Raw genomic sequence first — 19,702 nt, 5'->3', positions numbered from 1 at the left:
AGTGGAAGAATCAACATAGTTAAAATGGCCTATATTCTCCAAACCAAGACACAAATTTAATACAATACCCATTAAACTCCCAATGTCATTCTTTAAAGAAATAAAACAAAAAAAAAATCACCAGATTTGTGGTGAAATAAAACAAAATATCACCATAACCGTAAAAAAACCTCGAACAATCAGAACAATCTTGAGAAAAGAGAATAAAGCCACTATCTGACTTCAAATTATACTACAGAGCCACGATAATCAAAACAGCATGGTATTGGTATAAAAACAGACACATAGGCCAATAGAATAGAATCAAGAACCCAGAAAAAAAAAACCCACATATGTATGGACAGATAATCTTTGACAAAGGAGCCAAAAAGTCACAATGGAGAAAAGAAAACCCCTTCAATAAATGGTGCTGGGGAAATTGGAAAGCCACATGAAAAAGAATAAAACTTGACTATAGTTAGTCCCCATGCACAAAAATTAATTCAAAATGGATTCATGATCTAAATATAAGATCTGAAACAATAAATTACATAGAAGAAAGCATATGCACTAAACTTATGGACCTTGGCCATAGAGAACAATTTATGAATTTGACCCCAAAGGCAAGGGAAGTAAAGGCAACAATAAATGTATGGGACTATATCAAACTTAAAAGCTTTTGCACAGCAAAAGAACCCAACAACAAAACAGACTGCCAACCAGTGGGAGTTGATATTCACAAACAGCTCTGACAGGGTTTAATATCCAAAAAATATAAAGAACTCATAAAGCTCAGCAACAAATAAGCAAGCAATTCAATTAAAAAATAGGGAAAGGACCTAAACAGACATTTCTCTTTTGAAAACATACAAACAATAAATAGATATATGAAAAGATGCTCATCTTCATTAGCTATTAGAGAAATGCAAATCAAAACTACAATGAGATACCACCTCATACCTGTTAGATGGACCATTATCAACAAGACAGGTAATAACAAGTGTTGGAGAGGCTGTGGAGAAAAAGGAACCCTTATTCACTGTTGGTGGGAATGTAAAGTAGTACAACCACTATGGAAGACAGTATGGTGGTTCCTCAAAAAATTAAGAATAGAATTACTGTATGACCTACCAACCCCCCTACTGGGTATCTACCCAAAAAACTTGAAAACATTGCAACACAAAGACACATGCACCACCATGTTCATTGCAGCATTATTCACAGTGGCCAAGACATGGAAACAAAGTGTCCCTCAGTAGAGGGTTGGATAAAGAAGATGTGGTACATATCTACAATGGAATACTACTCAGCCATAAGAAATTAGGACATACTGCCATTTACAGCGACATATATGGATCTTGAGAACATTCTACTAAGTGAAATAAGTAAATCAGAAAAAGCTAAGAACTATATTATTTTACACATACGTGGGATATAAAACTGAGACTCATGGACTAGATAAAAGTGAAGTGGTTTCCAGGGGGGAGAGGGTATCAAGGAAAGGGAGGTTAAGAGGGAGAAATATACAGTGATAGAAGATGATTTGATTTTGGGTGATGGGCACACAATGCAATCAACAGTTCAAACACTATAGAAATGTTTCCCTGAAAGCTATGTACTCTTTCTGATGTCACCTCATTAAATTAAATTTCTAAATAAAAAAATTAAACATAAAATTACCATATGATCCAGCAATTTCACTTATATACCCAAAAGAATTAAAAGTAGAGACTAAAGAGATATTTACATATTCCCCTTCATAGCAGCATTAAGCACAATAACCCAAATGGAAACAAACCATTCATCAATAAATGAATGAATTTTTAAAATGGTATATTCCTCGGCCTAGCGTGCGGAGGACCCGGGTTTGATTCCCGGCCAGGGCACACAGGAGAAGCGCCCATTTGCTTCTCCACCCCTCCGCTGCGCTTTCCTCTCTGTCTCTCTCTTCCCCTCCCGCAGCCAAGGCTCCATTGGAGCAAAGATGGCCCGGGCGCTGGGGATGGCTCTGTGGCCTCTGCCCCAGGCGCTGGAGTGGCTCTGGTCGCAACATGGCGATGCCCAGGATGGGCAGAGCGTCGCCCCCTGGTGGGCAGAGCGTCGCCCCTGGTGGGCGTGCCGGGTGGATCCCGGTAGGGCGCATGCGGGAGTCTGTCTGTCTCTCCCTGTTTCCAGCTTCAGAAAAATGAAAAAATAAATAAATAAATAAAAAATTAAAATGGTATATTCCTACAATGGAATATCATTTCACCTTAAAAGGGGATGCTACAACATGGATGAATCTTTTATTTTAATTAAATGCATGAACCTTAAAGACATAATGCTAAATGAAATAAGGACATAATATTAAATGTATCCACAAAAATATATATATATATATATTTTTTATATATATTCCATTCGCATGAGGTGCCTAGAACAGTCAAATTCATGGAGACAGAGCGCATAGGGTGTGGTTACCAGGGGCTGAGGGGAGAAAGGATTGGGAAGTTAGTGTTTAATGGTTTAATGGGTATAGCGTTTCAGTTTGGGAAAATGGAAAAGTTCTGGAGTCGATGGTGGTAATAGTTGCATGACAATGTGAATGTACTTAATGGCACAGAACTGAACACTTTTAAATGATTAAAATTACATTTTTTTAGTTAAAGTGTTTTATTTATTTGTTTAAAAATAACTTCAGCATGTTTGAATAGTACTTGCTTCCTTGACATTTAACTTAGAAGCAAATATCTTTCATAAGCCATGGTGAACTGTCATACGCCTCCAAGTCTGGATCAATTTTTAACATACTATCATTTGCACTTTCACTATCATGAAGTATCTCTGTCCCTTTAAATGAATTTTTTTTTGCCAGCATCACTTCCTCTGGGATAACTTCATCCTTTTGATCACAACCACATTCCCCATTCATGTGGAAACGTTCACCTTCACCGATTTCCTGATGCTGCTGTGGAAACTCTCAGATGGCGAGGGGTCCCATTCTCATAGTCAGTTATGTCATCTATAATCCTAGTACGTTCTATTCAAACTTCACTCCCAGATTGTCACTTTTTCTTTCTTTGCTTCATTTTCACTTTTCTTGGCCCTCTTTCGATTATCTAGTGTTACAAAATGTTCGTTGCGCTTATCATCACTGAGGACAAGGAGGTCACAGAGCCAAATGCGTCACTGTCATTATGTAACCCCACCCAGAGCTGCTTGTGATGTCTTCTCTCCACGTCATTGACTACTTGACTTTTGCACTTTGAAACATAAGCTTCTTTCACATGAGAGATAAAATGAGCTCCAACTGCATCCTTAGATGGACAGTGCCGACAGCCTTTTTCTGGAAAACCCTTAAAATGTACTGTGATGTTCCATGGAAAAGCTGAACTTGATTCAAGAAGATCAAATAGCAAATCGAGTGGGTATGATGCCATTTCAGTGGTGTGCCCTCATAGTCAAACTGTATCTCACTAATGTCTCATAAACTTCTGAAGGTGCCTTTTCATTTCATCAGTTACCAACGTCAAATAACTTACTCTTGGCAAAAAGCAAATAATATGGTTCTGCCTTCTGATCATTTATCTCATCCTGATATAGGGTGAAGTAAGTCAGAATTCCTCCAAACCCCGTATCTCGAAGCACATCTTTGTCATCTGTCATTCTTCCAGTGTTTAAAGCAGTACACATAGGCTAAGTTCTTTTTTCAACCAAACTCAGACAGAAGCACCAGCTCATCCTCGAGCGTCCTGCAGGGAAGGTGTGGCACAGTGCCTGTTAGGTTATGTGTGCACATCATCTCACATGTTTTTGTTTTGTTTTGTTTTTGTATTTTTCTGAGGTTGGAAACGGGGAGGCAGTCAGACAGACTCCTGTATGCGCCCGACCGGGATCCACCCGGCATGCCCACCAGGGGGCGATGCTCTGCCCATCTGGGGCGTCGCTCTACCACAATCAGAGCCATTCTAGCGCCTGAGGCAGAGGCCACAGAGCCATCCTCAGCGCCCGGGCCAACTTTGTTCCAATGGAGCCTTGGCTGCAGGAGGGGAAGGAGAGGGGGAGGGGTGGAGAAGCAGATGGGCGCTTCTCCTGTGTGCCCTGGCCGGGAATTGAACCCGGGACTCCCTCACGCCAGGTCGACGCTCTACCACTGAGCCAACCGGCCAGGGCCCATCTCACATGTTGCAGTGGAAAAGCATTGAGTTCTGCTGCCAGGAAGTACAGTACTCAGTAGAAGTATAGTGAAGTAATGAACGAGTGGATGGTGGATGCTTCCCTTCCTTGTGCTTAGTATTCTCATAAGAAAACAGCTTTAAGAGAGGGAATGAATTTAAGCCTGTGTAAAAAACCTTAGCAAAATGTTGTTCCTATTGCTCAAAATTTTGTGAACTACTTCAATTATTTTCTTGTTTCACAGCTTATTCTGAGTAAAATGCAATGCAACAATACTAACATTAGCCAAGAACATTAGAACCTTCACTGTTGAGATAAAAATTGATTCCATAATGAGGATGCAGAAATGTAGCCATTTGAGTGTAGATGTCAGCAGTACGGTGAACCTTGTCCCTGAAAATGTCGTCACTAGCATTTGGAGATGAAGAAACTGACAGGTCTAGACAAGAGGACACATGTCTTTGAATTCAGCTCACAGGCTCGCAGACATTACAGGGCTGTCTCCTTGCAGGAGATCATAGTCAAAGGACTCCGTCTCATTTAGGCAAGCAGGAATCAGCGGGATCCTGCAGCAGTGTGCTAATGAGGGCCATCTGGCAGTGGGCAGCGTGGGCCACCAGAGCAGGCTGTGACAGGGGTGCCAGTGCGAAGCAATTCTGTTTGCAGCAAGATGACCCGGAACCAGCCTTTCTAGAATTCTGGTCATGTTCTGTGTCTGGATTCTTTACATATCAGCGCTGGGCACACAACTGGACTGGCCGCTTTCTGGGCTGTTGGCATTAAGCAGTTCTGTCAGTTAACATCTTATATAGTTTTGATGACTCCTGTGAATCACATGGTGAAAGACCTGAAAAATCAGTGTCCTATAAAGGTGAATAAATTCCGGGGGGTGGGGGGGACAATTGTCAGTGAATAAATACATCATTATTGAAATTTGATGGCAACCGAGGGAAATGGAATAGGGTGAAGGAAGGTGGTGAGTTGATGAGACCACAGCCGTTCAAAGGAATGAGCAGTTTGGGGGAGAGAAGCCAACGAGTTCCACTTTAGACACGCCCAGTTTTAGGAGTCTGTTGGAATCCAGGAGGCTCTCACGGTCAGACGTGTCTGGAGTTCATACAGGAAGGTGGGGTCAGAGATAGACACATGCCTGTGAGGGTGGCCCTGTAAGCTGTGCAGGGAATGAGGTGGCCCAGGGAGGCGGCAGTCAGTGGAGAGGGGCCCCGATCAGGGCTCTCAGGAACGCCGACTTTTAATCCTCTTGCCCCAAAGAGCAGGCAGTGTGGACAGAGCCGGCAGGATGTGAACCAGATGGGTAATATTCCTGAGGTCCCCAAGAGAGGAAGCGAGAGCTGGGATGCTGGGCGAGAGGGGGCCAGGGGTGCCGAATGAGCTTAGTGAGGAGTGGGCTGTGCATTTGGAGGAAGGTGAGACTGAGTGTGCACAAGGCTTCATCTCTTTAGGCTTTTTTTCAGTTTTGCTCCTTTCTAGGAGAATAAGGTCATTGAGGATAGTTATTGCCATTTTCAGAAAATGTGCCACCCCCTACTGCTGGGTCACATGCTGGCATCCGGTGCGGTACCAGGCACCATCTGAAGGAAGGAGGAGGAAGCTAGGGCAGAATTATGAGTCTTTTTTTTTTTTTTGTATTTTTCTGAAGCTGGAAACGGGGAGGCAGTCAGACAGACTCCCGCATGCGCCCAACCGGGATCCACCCAGGGAGCAATGCTCTGCCCATCCGGGGCGTCGCTCTTTCACGACCAGAGCCACTCTAGCGCCTGGGGCAGAGGCCAAGGAGCCATCCCCAGCGCCCGGGCCATCCTTTGCTCCAATGGAGCCTCTGCTGCGGGAGGGGAAGAGAGAGACAGAGAGGAAGGAGAGGGGGAGGGGTGGAGAAGCAGATGGGTGCCTCTCCTGTGTGCCCTGGCCGGGAATCGAACCCAGGACTTCCACACGCCAGGCCAACACTCTACCACTGAGCCAACTGGCCAGGGCCAGAATTGTGAGTCTTAGAAACATCCAAGGATGAGTTTTTATGCCGTTTTCAATGTGAGAAAACCCAGGACGCCAGTTTGGTCCGCAGGAACACGAGCTCTGTGCATGCTGCTTCCCCCCAGGCAGGACTGTCTGTGGGTATGGACTGGCACCTTCATTAGATTCAGTTAGATCTGTCCCCTGTCGCCAGGCCAGAGCCGTAATGGTCCATTGCATACTTTTATAGTCAAACCTTAACCCAGATTTAGTCTCCACTCTGCCGAGTCTGTTGATATGTCTGCTGCTGAGTCCACGATGTCTTGCAGGTATCTTTGGATCAAATGTACCGGACATACACTCTGATGTCTTAATGAGGTATTTTTTTTTTACTAGATTGCTGCCTACAAAGGAAAGCAAGAGAGATTTGGGGTGTCTTACCTCACAGATCTGTTTTGGGGCACTTATAGGTTCTCAGGAGACTAAATGATTGCACAAGGTGATGTGTGAATTCCTGAGAATCCAAAAATACAGACATCTGGCCGCTCCCCCATAGTTCCTCTCTTTATTACAAGAATTTATTCAGCTCATAGCCCAGCAAACCTTTGCTAGTAGCCACCAATTTAGGCTCAAAAGGGAAAAATAATTAAGTGCTTGGCAAACAAGTTTATGATGTTACAAATGACCCTGATAATGCCTACTGTTCACCTGTTACCTTGCCGGCCTGACCAACCTTGATGACAATAGATGTTAAACAACTAGATGTCAAGTTATATCTACCTTGGGAGTACAAGACTGAAGAATAAATTGACTAGAAAACTCTCGAAGGACAGTCAGGCTTTGGAAACTGTTTTCAGTTTGAAAGCCAACCAGTGTGGCCGGGCACGCTCTTCTTTCCGCTGTGGAGTCGGAGCCTTGGCTGAGGAGGGCCTCAGATGGCCCTGGGCCTCCGGGGGTGGTGCTGCTGCACATTTGCATAAGCGCTTTCACCCAGACTCCACCCACATCTAGGTAGTGACAACAGGGTTGGGTGGCATTTGGAATATATTTCAAACACATGTGTCTAGTTTGAAAGCTGTTTAATTTCAAATGTAGTCTATTTCAAATCTGGAAGAAACCTAACATTGCTAACTTTTCCTGATGGTCACAATTCACAATTCTCCTTTGGTATTTAAAACAAAAAACAAAAAATGATCAGTTCTTTGTTGCTCTGGGACTTAAACAGATCTGCTGCTGTTAAAGAGGAATGTGGTTCCTTGATTTTAGGTGCTGCCACACGAAACTAACGATATTCTTGTGGTGTTCCCCCCTCCCACGCCTTTCCAGGAAGGACGCTTGTGGCCTTCCGACAGCTCCGGTCCTCGGCCAGGTGCCTCAGAGGTAAGGGGCTGGACAAGGGAGGGGGATGGGTGGCTTCAGGTGGCTGCTGAACCTGCTGTGCGTAGGGCAGGGCGGGGAGGAGGGAAGTAAACCACGACAACAGAATGGTGGGAAAGTTCAGTGTATGGCCACATAGATTAAGAAATAACATTTAGATCAGGGGTCCCCAAACTACAGCCCGTGGGCCGCATGCGGCCCCCTGAGGCCATTTATCCGGCCCCCGCCGCACTTCTGGAAGGGGCACCTCTTTCATTGGTGGTCAGTGTGAGGAGCATAGTTCCCACTGAAATACTGGTCAGTTTGTTGATTTAAATTTACTTGTTCTTTATTTTAAATATTGTATTTGTTCCCGTTTTGTTTTTTTATTTTAAAATAAGATATGTGCAGTGTGCATAGGGATTTGTTCATAGTTTTTTTTATAGTCCGGCCCTCCAACGGTCTGAGGGACAGTGAACTGGCCCCCTGTGTAAAAAGTTTGGGGACCCCTGATTTAAATGAAGGCATATGCCTATAACTTTTATAACTTTGTTTTTAAAAGTGGGGGAGGGGCTTTTTTAGTGACACTAAGTTAATAAGTTCTAATAACCCACTACCATCGGACCAGCCGGGGAGGGGCTCTTTATCCTCTCCTAGAGATGGCCTGTGCTAGTCTGCAGCTCCCACAGAAAACAGGCTAAGGGTCACTGATCTGTCCGTGATCCCACAGGCTGCTAATGAAGAGGCTTGGCAGAAGTGGGCACAGTGTATAAATATAGCATGACTCATTTCCACATCCCCAAATTTAATATTATGACTAAAAAATAACATAGTTTTTTGGCTTTAAGTTAAAAATATGGTATGGAAAAAAGTCAATGCATCTAGAAGAATGGACAGTGGAATAATAAATAAGAGGATTATGTAAGAATTCACTTTTTAAAAAAAATCTATAACCATGTTTACTTTGAAATATAAAACATGTTCCATGTCAGTTACTAAAAATAACAACAGGAAACTTTTTTTCTAGAAAGAAGTAGCAGGAAAGGTTTAGAAACCAGAGAGAAAAAGAAGTCACTTGTTCTGTATTTTTTTTCTAAGTACTTGATAGGGCAAACAAGCTCCTATAAATAATTCATAAATTGAGCCAGTGCAGCTGTTCTAAGTACCATCGTGTGAAGTGACAACTTATATTTACCGTGAAAACTGAGCCTCTCCTCAGTCTACTGAATCCTAGGTGGGAGGGCGGGAAGGGGGCTGAGAGAGCAGGCAGGCCAGTCCTCTCACTGTATCTGGGAAGGCGTGGCAGCCAGACCAGGCCACGGGTGAGCAGGACCAGCCTCATATGCAGGGCACTCGTCTACTAGGTGACTCGTTACTGCTCTCGGGAAGTGACTATGGTATCCACTTGACTCAGTGGCGAACTTGTACATAACATACACAGTAACTCCCATTAAATCCAAATTTTCAATTAACCACAGTTCTCCACAGTTGAACCAACTCGGATCAACTCTAGTTTGACAAGGTGAGTGGTCAAACTCATGAGTATAAGAAAACTGTATTTTTTTTCCTGGCACAGCCTTTTTCTGTTCTGTTGGAGGGGGGAAGGTTTCAGGCAGGTGAGAACACAGACCCAGTGTGATTTCTTGATACCATCACCGTTGTGGTTGTTATTATGGCAAGAATGCCTGCAAGCCTCTCCTCTTTTCCTTGCAGATCATGTACGCCCCTCGGTCTAGGGACAGGTTTCCCGCCCCATCCTTTATCCAGAGGGACCGGTTCAGCCGCTTCCAGCCCACCTACCCTTACGTGCAGCACGAGATCGACCTTCCCCCCACCATCTCCCTGTCTGATGGGGAGGAGCCGCCTCCGTACCAGGGGCCCTGCGCCCTGCAGCTCAGGGACCCCGAACAGCAGATGGAACTCAACCGAGAATCTGTGAGGGCCCCGCCCAACCGGACCATATTTGACAGCGATTTGATAGACATTTCTGTGTACACTGGGGGCCCGTGCCCACCCAGCAGCAATTCGGGCATAAGTGCCAGCACCTGCAGCAGCAACGGGAGGATGGAGGGGCCGCCCCCGACGTACAGCGAGGTGATGGGCCACTACCCAGGAGCCTCCTTCTTTCATCACCAGCACAGCAGCGCACACAGAGGGAGCAGGCCCCCGCCGTTCCAGCAGGACGGCCCGGGCAGCACCGCGGTGCCGGTCCAGAGCAAGGACCCGAAGCCTAGCAGTCTCGTCTGATCCCCAGCACGCACGTGGGCTGAGAGAAAGAAACGGAGGAGGGAGGATTGCATGATCTTCCGCGCCGGCACAGTGCCGTTCAGTTTTACCTGCTACAACTAAGTAAAACCAAATGGGCACGTGTGGTCTTTGTTTCTGATTCCTTTCAGGGGAAGTGCATGGAAACTAGACTGAAATAATACAAACTTCCATCCGGTCTGACCATAAACAGTGTTTATTGGGGGGGGGGGAGGTGTCGGGAGGGGGGATGGTTTTGGCAAAGGGTGGGCATGGGAACACGGAGAAAGGGATGCTTTGAAGAAAGGAAATAAAACCCAGAGGTATTTGATTTATTTAATTATGAAAAGAGACTGCTGAGAAAGAGGCCAAAATGGCCCATTTTATAATTAATAAAGAAGGAAGCATTATTATTATATATTATCATGGGGAAGAATTGTCCAGTTTGCTTTTTCTCCCAAGGTGTAGAACTTTTATTTTGTTTTAAAAATATGATTCAAAATTCCTGTTTTTTTGTGCCAAGGTATAAAGTGGAGAAGTCAGATGAATGCAAGGAGTTACTATGTGTTGCTATGATGATGTGTTCTTAAAAAGTTGCACTATCTTAATGTTTAAAATATATATGAGGGAACTGTTTTATGTGACGTTCTGTATGTTTTTTCACCTGTGGATGATTAGTAGGCCCAAGGAATACCCTGGAGTGCTCCCCGTAATCGTGCAAGAAAAGAGGTTTGGGGCTGTAGTCTAACCTGCCAACTTAGATAAACCAGAAAGTCGTTCTGACTGTAAGACTTGGCGTCGGATAGCAGTGCATCTCTGAAGCATTGGGAGACTTTGGGACGGAAGGTAGGAAATACTAAGCTTCGGCGCCTCTGACTCGCGGAGTTCTTCTGCTAGCCTGAGGCTGCCTGTGTCATGGAAACTGAAGCCGACGTGCACTCACACATCCGGGTCGTGCCGCCGCCCTCTTCCTCCAGCAGTGAGTCCTTCCAGTCATTTAGATTCTTTTCACTGTAGCATGAAGTATACTCAGATACATACGTTATTTTATGCAATAAATTGTTTAAATGCAAGGTGGTTATTTTTAATACTGTTGAAATATGTGAGTTCTCAGTGTATTCTGTTGTCGCTCTCCTTTCCTAGACAGTTCAGTTAGTCACGGACAGCTGGTCAGTGCTCGCGAGGCTCAGTGGTCACTCCCAGGGAGCCTGCCCAGCCTTGGTATGTGAGTGGTGCTGGCAGTGGCCTCCTTATGCATAGGAAACCCCAGGCACTGGCCAAAGAATCCCACATTGCTGAGCATAATTGGCCATTGCACTTCACTAGTATTGGCAGAGCGTTCTTGGGGGAATGCAGTGCTCCAAACCCACATTTCTCTGGGAGTTCACTCAGCCTTTGCAGCGGTGGCCAGAACTGGACAGTCATTCACAAAACAGTGCAGGGCCGGGAACGACTTTAAAAGCACAGGATAAAAAAGCACAACATGCAGTTAAAGTGCAACCAGAAACTAATTTTCAATATTGTTTGTTTTAATATTCCTGATATTTACAAACATTTATTATATACAATAACTTGCTTGGAAATAAGCATCTGGCTTTTACAGTAGCACCAGCCGATAAGTTCAGCCTCTGCCATGCCGCGGCAGGGCTTGTCTGTAGCTACCGGCCTGCTTTGCACAGGCGAGGCCCCTCTGGCCTCTGCGTGGAACAAAATGGATTTGAATGATGACTCAGTGACTCTGATCTCTGCAGTTTTAAAGCCGAATAACGCGTGTGCCTGAGTCTGTCCCTGGGTCTCGGTGACAGTCTGTCAGTGAAGTGACCTTGTGCTGCTGGCTGAGAACAGGAGAGACTGTTCTGACCACGCATCCTGTCTGCTGCTCTCTGCTCCTTTCTGCTGCTTTTCTCGGTCGGTTGGTAGGTGTCTGGGTTTTGTTCTGTTTTAAGGATTGGACTCTTCCTTAGATTTTTTTTTCATTTCACCCAGTAACAGCCACAGAACTATTCAAACTCTTAGGAAGAGAGGGACGAAAGGTGGCAACAGCTGTCACCCCTACCCCAGACTCTGTGTGGAAGTGTGTATGCTGGGAGCTGCCGTGGCAATTCCAACACTGGGCAGAGGCCGGGAGCCCTGTCCCCGGGCCAGCCTCTGGACTGCTCAGCTCATTACCTGGAGCACAGCCTGTGCTTGAAGGAAGCTGGCAACCTTTGGGGCATGAAGACTTGTCTCACCCTGTCATATGAACGTTAGGGAGCACCGGCCCAGACAGGACCCCACTGGTGGAGGTTTGAGGGCAGATTATTGGTCAGGTTTCCCCTCAGATGAAAAATGACAAGGTTAGATAATGATATCATCCCAAACCCTGCCTGCAATTTTTGTACAGGGAGTGAACCCACCCTGTAACTAGCTCAGAGTGGTTTTACAGCTCTTAACTTTCCTACCTGCTGCAAGAACGAACGAAGGTCAGAAACTCGTCAGCTCGCAGTCTCTTTGCGAGTATTATGGATGTTTTACAGATGCCCACGGTATTGGTAAAACAGTGATTTAGTTCAAGTAACTTTAATTATTCTTCAAAAGAGAGGCTTCTCCCATTCAGCCACTCTAGAGAATTACCCATTAAAGTAAATAGTTATTTAAAGACAGAGACATATGAAATCATGACTTGAATGGTCTTGAGGCTAGGCCCTTGTTTAAAAGCCAAGGTCATAAATTGAATTAATAGTCAATTTCCCTTTGACACAGGGAAAAGGTGATTTTGATCACTTGCTCTTTTGAAGGTTGTGCCTGACCTGTCCGTACCACATCGCCTCCTGGCTGGCCTGGTATGCACAGAGGAGTGACAGTAAGAGGCGACTTGTGCAGTGGGGTGTGATGTTCGAGAAGCCTGTGAGCTTAGAAAGCCCCTAGCCCAGTGTAGAAAGCACTGATTTAGGTGATCAATCATAGGGTGATTGTTTCAGTGGAGTGTTAAAACAAAGAAATTGCATTGTTCAAAAGAACAGTTGATGGGGACTGATCCTCTCTGCATCCCTCTGTGACTTGTCCATTGTCCCTGGGACTTCTAGGAGCAGAAAAACTGAACACATGTTGAGTCCCATCTATAGGAACACAGTCTTTAGGCATATATCTGCTTTTTCAGAAAGTCTGGTGTTCTTCAGATACTGAAGCAGTCTTTAGTACAAAAAAGATTTTGCTAAACAATTATGCATTTAAAAACTTAAACTATTCTTTGTCTTTCTGACCAAAATTCAGTGTTAAAGAAGCTTGACAGGCATCCCCTCTGCCCTCCCCTTAATGTGTACACACAGACACAACCCGCAAGACCCTTCAAGATAGCAGAGACTAAGACGTAAAACTTGCACAGATCTGTCATGAGGATACGCATCTATCCACTAAACTTACAGGGGAAGAAACGGGCCAACAGTAAACTGGCGGCTTTCTAACACGGGCATCAGGGTGTGGGACACAGATGAGTGCGTCTAGGGCTTCTAAATATCTCCTTCTGATCTTCTTCACTTCTATCTCCATAAGAGTGAGGAGGTGTCAACAAACAATTACTTTCAGAAAGCTTCTCTTATGCAGAAGCATGCACTCAAATTCCTGCCTTCTGCTCAGAATAAGCAGTTACATCCTGACGGGTGAGCCTGTGTCTTCCATCCATTGCTCATCTCTCAAGGAAGTCCTTTCTAGGAAGAGTGCTGGTCTAATGGCCTTCAGATACTGGTCCATAGCACAGAGGTCCACCCGTCCACCCCCAGCCCTCAGAAGAATATCCATCCATGCTGTGGCCACGTGAGGCTTCTGCATGCTCCAAGCCACCCTGCCTTGTCTGCTGCGCTGGCGCCCACTTGTTGAGGTCTGCTACTTAGGACGGCAACGTTCACTGCATGTTAACTGGCACGCCATTCATTCTTCCTAAAGCTTCGAAAGCTCAGCAGTGTGTGAAGGAAAACAACCTGGGAAAGACCCTTGGTTTTTGTTAACATTTTAACTTTGTCTAAGTCACTAAAAACAGACGTGCCAGGGCTTGGCGCCGAGCGTCAGTGCAGTGGCCGCTGTCCCTCCGCCTCCCCAACCTTAGCTGGAGAGCAGGGACGCAGGCTCGTGTTCTGTCTACCTTCCCCGGGCCACCACGGCCTGGGCAGATTTAGACAAAAACCCGATCAGGTAACGAGTGGGCGAGTCTGCCCCCTCAGCGTGAGGAGCGCTGAGTCTACAGGGGCACCCCAGTCACAGATTGAGAAGCTGCTGTCACCGCAGGTCACACGCATTTGTCTCGGCAGCCTTGGGGCTCACTAACTTGTATGGATTTCAACGAGGCCATGCAACCAGCTGCCAGAGATCAGAGAGGCGGATGGGGGTGGAAAGTCCTCTCCTGCCTTGAGATAACGTACATTTCAGCCGAGGTTATGTTACTACCGAAAGCGCCGCGTTTTTTGCCTAGTTCAAGTTTATCATTTCTGCCAGGGTTAGACAGTCATTTGCTGCTGCTGCTGCTGCTGCTGCTGTTGCGTTTCGAATTGGCTGCATTTGGAAGCTGGGGTGTGAGTGGGATTCCTTGCTGAGAAAACCGTCTTCCTTTCATCCCTTTCTTTCCTTCCTCGGTGTGTGCTTGGTAAGTGTGCTGTGGTGGGCCTTAGAGATTTTCGCCTCCACCCATGCATCTTGTAAGCCCCACAGCACCGCAGGGAGCTCTGCATGTCGGTAGCTTTTAAGTAACGTGTGTTTCCGGGTCTGCTTTCAGCAGATGCGAGAACCGAGCCCCCCCCGCCCCCCACTCTGTGCTCCCATCTTCGTTGTGCCTCACTTACAATGGTGCTTCTTCAGTTGTCTGTCTTTTCTTATGTTTTTATTTGTAAGGTGCTGTATATAACTTGAATATATTATGCACATATCCTACCCAATGGGTAGAACAGACATTGTTAATACTGTAATATAATGTATAGATACCAATTTTAACAGAAATGGCATAGAATTTGTGAATGCCTATGTGCTTTGTCCTCTTTTGTAAGGAAATTTGCAAATGGATGCACATAGATAAAAGTCTATGTAGTTTATTTTCCTATTAAATATCAATATTATAACACAAGGGAAAGAAGTCTGAACAAGCAAGCCACAGTTTATGACCAGCAAGTGTGTAGCAATTGAGAGCTGCATCTCTGCTGTGAAAACACTTTTAAAAGAAATGTTATAAAATTTCATAGCTTTTTGGTTGCCTCTAGATGTTTCTTCTTTTGATCTCTTTTAATGCTCAGTTGAACCAGTATTAGTTATAGTGAGAAAAGAAATGTTGATTTTTCAATTGTTTTCTGAAAAGTCATTACGTCATGTAGAATAATGAAGATGTCAGACCCCAGAGAAAGTGCACATTTTTGTTAACATTGCAAAACTTACATGCAGAGTAAATCGGCCTGCAGTCAAGGGCTGTGTTCAGTACAGAGACAGTTAGGACCCTCTGTGTCCCAAGTCCCTCTCTGGCTTTTGCTTTGACAAATTGAAGCTGTGGAGCCAATGAAATTAGAGTAGAAGAATACCTCAGGAAAAATGAATCCACTTAAGGAGACCCCATTCTTCAAACAAATGCCTTGCTATGTATGGGTTCTGGGTTCTCATTAGCAGAGAATTAGCTATCAGCAGCCAAGTGAAGACTCTTTCATCTCTTCCTTTCGGTGTCTCATGCTGATCTTGACTCAAAAATCAAACTAGGTTTGTCACCGGTTAAGGGTAATGTTTGCAGTTGCAACTGTCACACCTCTCTTACAGTGTCTACATCCAGCTCAGTTTTTAGTGTCTGACTGTGACCTCTGCATTTATCTTCAAATATTCTACTATGAAAAAAGAAAATCCTAGGTCATGCTCACCTAACCTCTGTTGAATCGTGGGTGTGAGCATCCTTTCCAGCATTGTCCACAAAGGCCGTCAGTGAAAATTTACCCATTTGATCTGTATTTCCAGTGCTTTCTGTCACAAGAGTATATGAATTCTGATAAAATATGGCTTTTATTTGCTCAGTGGTATATGTTCTGATCTTGAAAATTTCAATAGGATCATACCCTTATCCTTCAACAAACAAAATATTACCAGTTATCCTTAAACTGGAAACACTTCTACAATGCAGTTCTTAATGCAGAATGAACTAAACGTCAGCCCTTCTTGTATTATCTGTTTGAAAGGGCCACGAAAAGACCATTATTCTGTGTGTTCTCTATCCTGTCCAGCCTCCACTGCCTGCCCCATTGTATACTACAGGGCTCCCCCATGGCCCAGCATTAAGATCAGAGGCTCATTACCATCAGGAACACTCCCACCCTCCAGGTTCAATCTCTTGGGAGAACCGTTGAGTGTGGGTGTCATCAGAGAATGTTCAGGACTCGGAGGTATTGAATTCTGTTACCACCATTACTTTCTTTTCCTAGAACTAACCAAGGCTTAAACTTTATTGTTGATGTTACTGGTTCATTTTAATGTGCTTATTGGTATATTCCTATTTTGCATTTCATGGCTTTCAAACTCGCATATTCTAATTGTATAATTGTCTAGTTTAAAGTTGTTTAAAAATATGTAATACTATTCACAGCATTTAGTTCATTTAATTATTATAAAGCAGCCTACTAAAAAGTACAACTGTACTTGAACTTTTCAGTACTTGATCATGTAAGCTATGATAATCAGATGTCATTAAAGTCTTTAACAGCCATTTGTGCTTACTTTTCAACATAATTCCCAGTTATATACAAAAAAGATTCCCAACTCTTGTGTATCTGCCTCTTTTTAACTGAGCGTTGGTGATGTAGTTCTTAGACCTAAGGTCTGTAATTGCATTACTTTTAAAGAAAGATGTTGCTCTAAGTGCTGTTAAAGTTATAAAATCAGCTTTTTCTGCTTGTTCTTAATGCTGTGGTCAAACCATAGCACAAAATTATTAAAAATAATCAGTGATATACATGTCTCCTGGATTGTTTTTTAATCTTTCAAAAGCAAAGCACATGTGTGGGGGAGAAAACTACAGGTGTTTTAAAACCCATCTCGGAAAAACACTTCTATGGTCCTCTAGTTAACCTTCCCATTCAGTTTTTATTCATTCTGACTTTTTTTTATTTTTTAATCATTATATTCTGCTATAAACAACTCTGGTCAACATGGTAATGGATTAGGTGGACATTTCAACTGCCACCTCCCAGGACCAAATTGGATTACAACTTATTTTAAGAACAGTCATCTTGATAAACCAACTTTGGACTAAACCAGGGGTCTCAAACTCGCAGCCCGCGGGCCGCCCGAACAATTTTGTGCGGCCCGCAGACTAATCCACGAAGTTCAAAATATTTTGGATAAAATTAAGTAAGCCTAGGGGCCTACTTTATTTTTCATTTCTCTAGCATCCTAGCTAGATATTAGCTTAGTTAACAGCAGTTGTGATGCGAACTACAGTTTCTGGTCGTTTTGTGACACTGAGTAAATTGCATGTACGATTGTGCTTGTTGTACTGATTTTTTTTGTTTTCAACTGCAGTGAGAAAAGTGTTGCGTAACAGTTGCCTTTTGTAGACCTAGTGCGGCCCGCCAAATGGCTGTGATCTTGCTCTGCGGCCCACATGCTGAGTTGAGTTTGAGACCCCTGGACTAAACGAAGAGGAGTCTATAACCAAGGATCACAGAAGAAGCCACACCCAGACTGGTAGGAAGGGTGGAGTCCCAGAAAGAGCTGGCTCGCTCCCAGGAGCAAGCAGGGCGGAGGGTCTAAGGGACTCTCACTGCAGGGAGGTTCACTTTGAGAGGTGTGGGTCCTAAGCCCCAGGATGACACCCCAGCCTAGAGCCCCAGAGCCTAGAAGAGGCAGTCACACAGCATTTGGCAGTGAAAAGAGCCAGAGTTTCTGTCTGCAAGAAAGAGATGGAGCTCTTAGAAAATCTCATCCACAGCCACTTCCCAGGACTCCTGCAGAGGGAGGGCTGAGAGGAATAGAGTTGTGTGAAGAGAGTGTGAAGTTTGTGGCTCAGGAAGAGACACGGTGGGGGATGGCCACCGGAGCCCCCGTGCTGAGTCATTCTCCAATACCGCAATCACCATCTTTCTCGGGTGGAGCAGTCTCCTCTGGAGGCATCAGCCTGGGGGAAAGCAACTGCCCCCCCCCCCCGGGACTCTCTCCTGCCCCAGCCAATGGAAACTGAGCCATTCTGAGAAGTCAGCCAGAAAGCAGGGGACACATTAGTGACTCAGTTTTCTGGTGATGAGGCCAGAGCTTCCCCCTGCCGCTGACATTTCCCCTCCCCAATACTCTCTCTAGTCTATGACTGGTGCTTCTGCCTTATGGGAGATTCAGTAGTACCTGTTTCAACTGCAGACAGACCACATCTCTGGGTCTCAGAGGCCACACCCATCAAACTCCTGGGGCCACACCCTACTGAAGGCTATGAAAAAAGTCTGGACAAACTGATACTTGGGGCTGACAGGCTGAGCCACACCCACCACCCTTCCTAATCTCTGAATAGCCCCAGGCTCTAGACTCTACCAGAGGTGTTTTCAGTGGCTGAGCCCAAAAAGCAGCCAACAGACAGAGGCTACAGAAGGTGGGACTCAGGGAACCTTGTCCTTTTAAGCAGACCTTCCCCCAGGCCAGTGTGGGTAAAAGCCAGCCTACGTGCATGTGTTAGTATTTCCATAAGCACCTGGGCCCAACAGAGGTAGCCAAAAACTCTCCACAAACTCTGAGTTGCATGTAGCTCCAAGAAGGTTGCTGAGGGCCAGTCACAGTGTCCTCCACTGGTCTGTGCTGGGTTCCCTCCAGGGAGGCCCAGGGCCAGCACATGCGGAGAGCAGCATCAGTTCAGGACCTAACAGCCCTTGCTGCTGGTGTGTCCAAGAAAAGGTTCCTCACACCTGGCCTGGCTGAGATGAGTTCCACTATCTGTGATCAGCACCAGCACAGCGGCTCATGTGCATTGGACATGGTAGAACTTCACAGTCAGCCAGCCTGGGTGCTGGATATCCTGTCCTGCTGGGCAAGGTTCCCAGGGGAAGAGAGAAAGCATGGATATTTAAAGTGTGGGTCCCTGCAAGCCTATTGTTGGGTCTGGTCAAGGGGATTAATACTTTCTGGGGGGGAGAGCAGGCACAGTCAACCCCAGGGAAGGAGTCTCTCAGTCTTCCTCCCTGAGACCAGGGTCTCACCAGTTCTAAGAACTTCTGCATAGCCCCACTCAATCTGAACCTGCTGCTCACCTCACTGGGGAGAAATAAAATTTGAGTATCCAGCAGTGGCTAATAGATTAGGCTCTGGAGTAGGGGCCACCTTCCCCATACCAAGCTCCTGACCAAGAAACCTCTGAAGTAAGGAGTCCCACTAATGTTGTATCCCCAACTTCAGATGCTCTAACCCACCAAGCTTGCAACCTGTAGAGGGGTTGGTTGGGTGAGGCCAGTCTGAGCCCACACTAGGCTTTCTACCAAAGACTATGTGGGAAGACCAAGCAGCTTTAAGAAGAGGTGAAACAGCTGAAAAGTAGAGGCAAATCTTATGAAGCTTAGAGCTTTTACAGAACTGTTCTCATCTCTAAGCAGGAAGAAGCTGATTCTTATATACAGGTTGGCCCCTCCCATGCTACCCAGACACAGAAAATGCAGACAAACAGTGAACAGAGAAGTAACTTCAGACAGGTAGCCCATGGCAGGTTACAAACTACCGCTGATGGCAACCCAAGAAGATTTAGAACCAATACAACCAAGTAGTGGGTGGCAGACAGCACCAATGCTAGACTCAGATAGCTACACAAGCAGCACACCCAAAAGAGAAGTCCAGCAGGCACCAGACCCTGTGGAGAATAAATATATTGATACTTGACAGAACAGACACTGCACAGTGTCTAATACACATTATCAAGGTTAACCCTTAGAACCACCCAGCCTGAAGGGATAATCCCACCCAAGAAAGGACCAACTGCATTCAATACTCACATACAACAGGAAGGTAAATACTACTCTCAAGAAGAATTCCTAGG

At 45.3% G+C, this 19,702-nt stretch overlaps 1 protein-coding gene and 1 pseudogene across 6 annotated transcripts in view; one reads left to right on the top strand and one right to left on the bottom strand.

The window, feature by feature from the left end:
• Positions 1-16,611, top strand: part of LDLRAD4 (low density lipoprotein receptor class A domain containing 4) — a 567,361-nt gene extending 550,750 nt beyond the window's left edge. For 5 of the 6 annotated variants that reach the window (XM_066352252.1, XM_066352253.1, XM_066352254.1 and 2 more), the window contains 2 exons: positions 7,372-7,485; positions 9,175-16,611. In XM_066352252.1, the coding sequence (XP_066208349.1) occupies positions 7,372-7,485; positions 9,175-9,708 (648 nt within the window). In that variant the 3' untranslated portion in view covers positions 9,709-16,611. The remainder of the gene's footprint in view (positions 1-7,371; positions 7,486-9,174) is intronic. The other variant, XM_066352257.1, reaches the window with a different exon arrangement.
• Positions 3,084-3,624, bottom strand: LOC136383460 (autophagy protein 5 pseudogene; annotated as a pseudogene).
• Positions 16,612-19,702: the final 3,091 nt, after the last annotated feature.

Source organism: Saccopteryx leptura, chromosome 11 (assembly GCF_036850995.1).
Source record: "Saccopteryx leptura isolate mSacLep1 chromosome 11, mSacLep1_pri_phased_curated, whole genome shotgun sequence".
In the NCBI taxonomy this organism is placed as follows: domain Eukaryota; kingdom Metazoa; phylum Chordata; class Mammalia; order Chiroptera; family Emballonuridae; genus Saccopteryx; species Saccopteryx leptura.
This window is presented reverse-complemented; position numbering and strand designations above follow the sequence as displayed.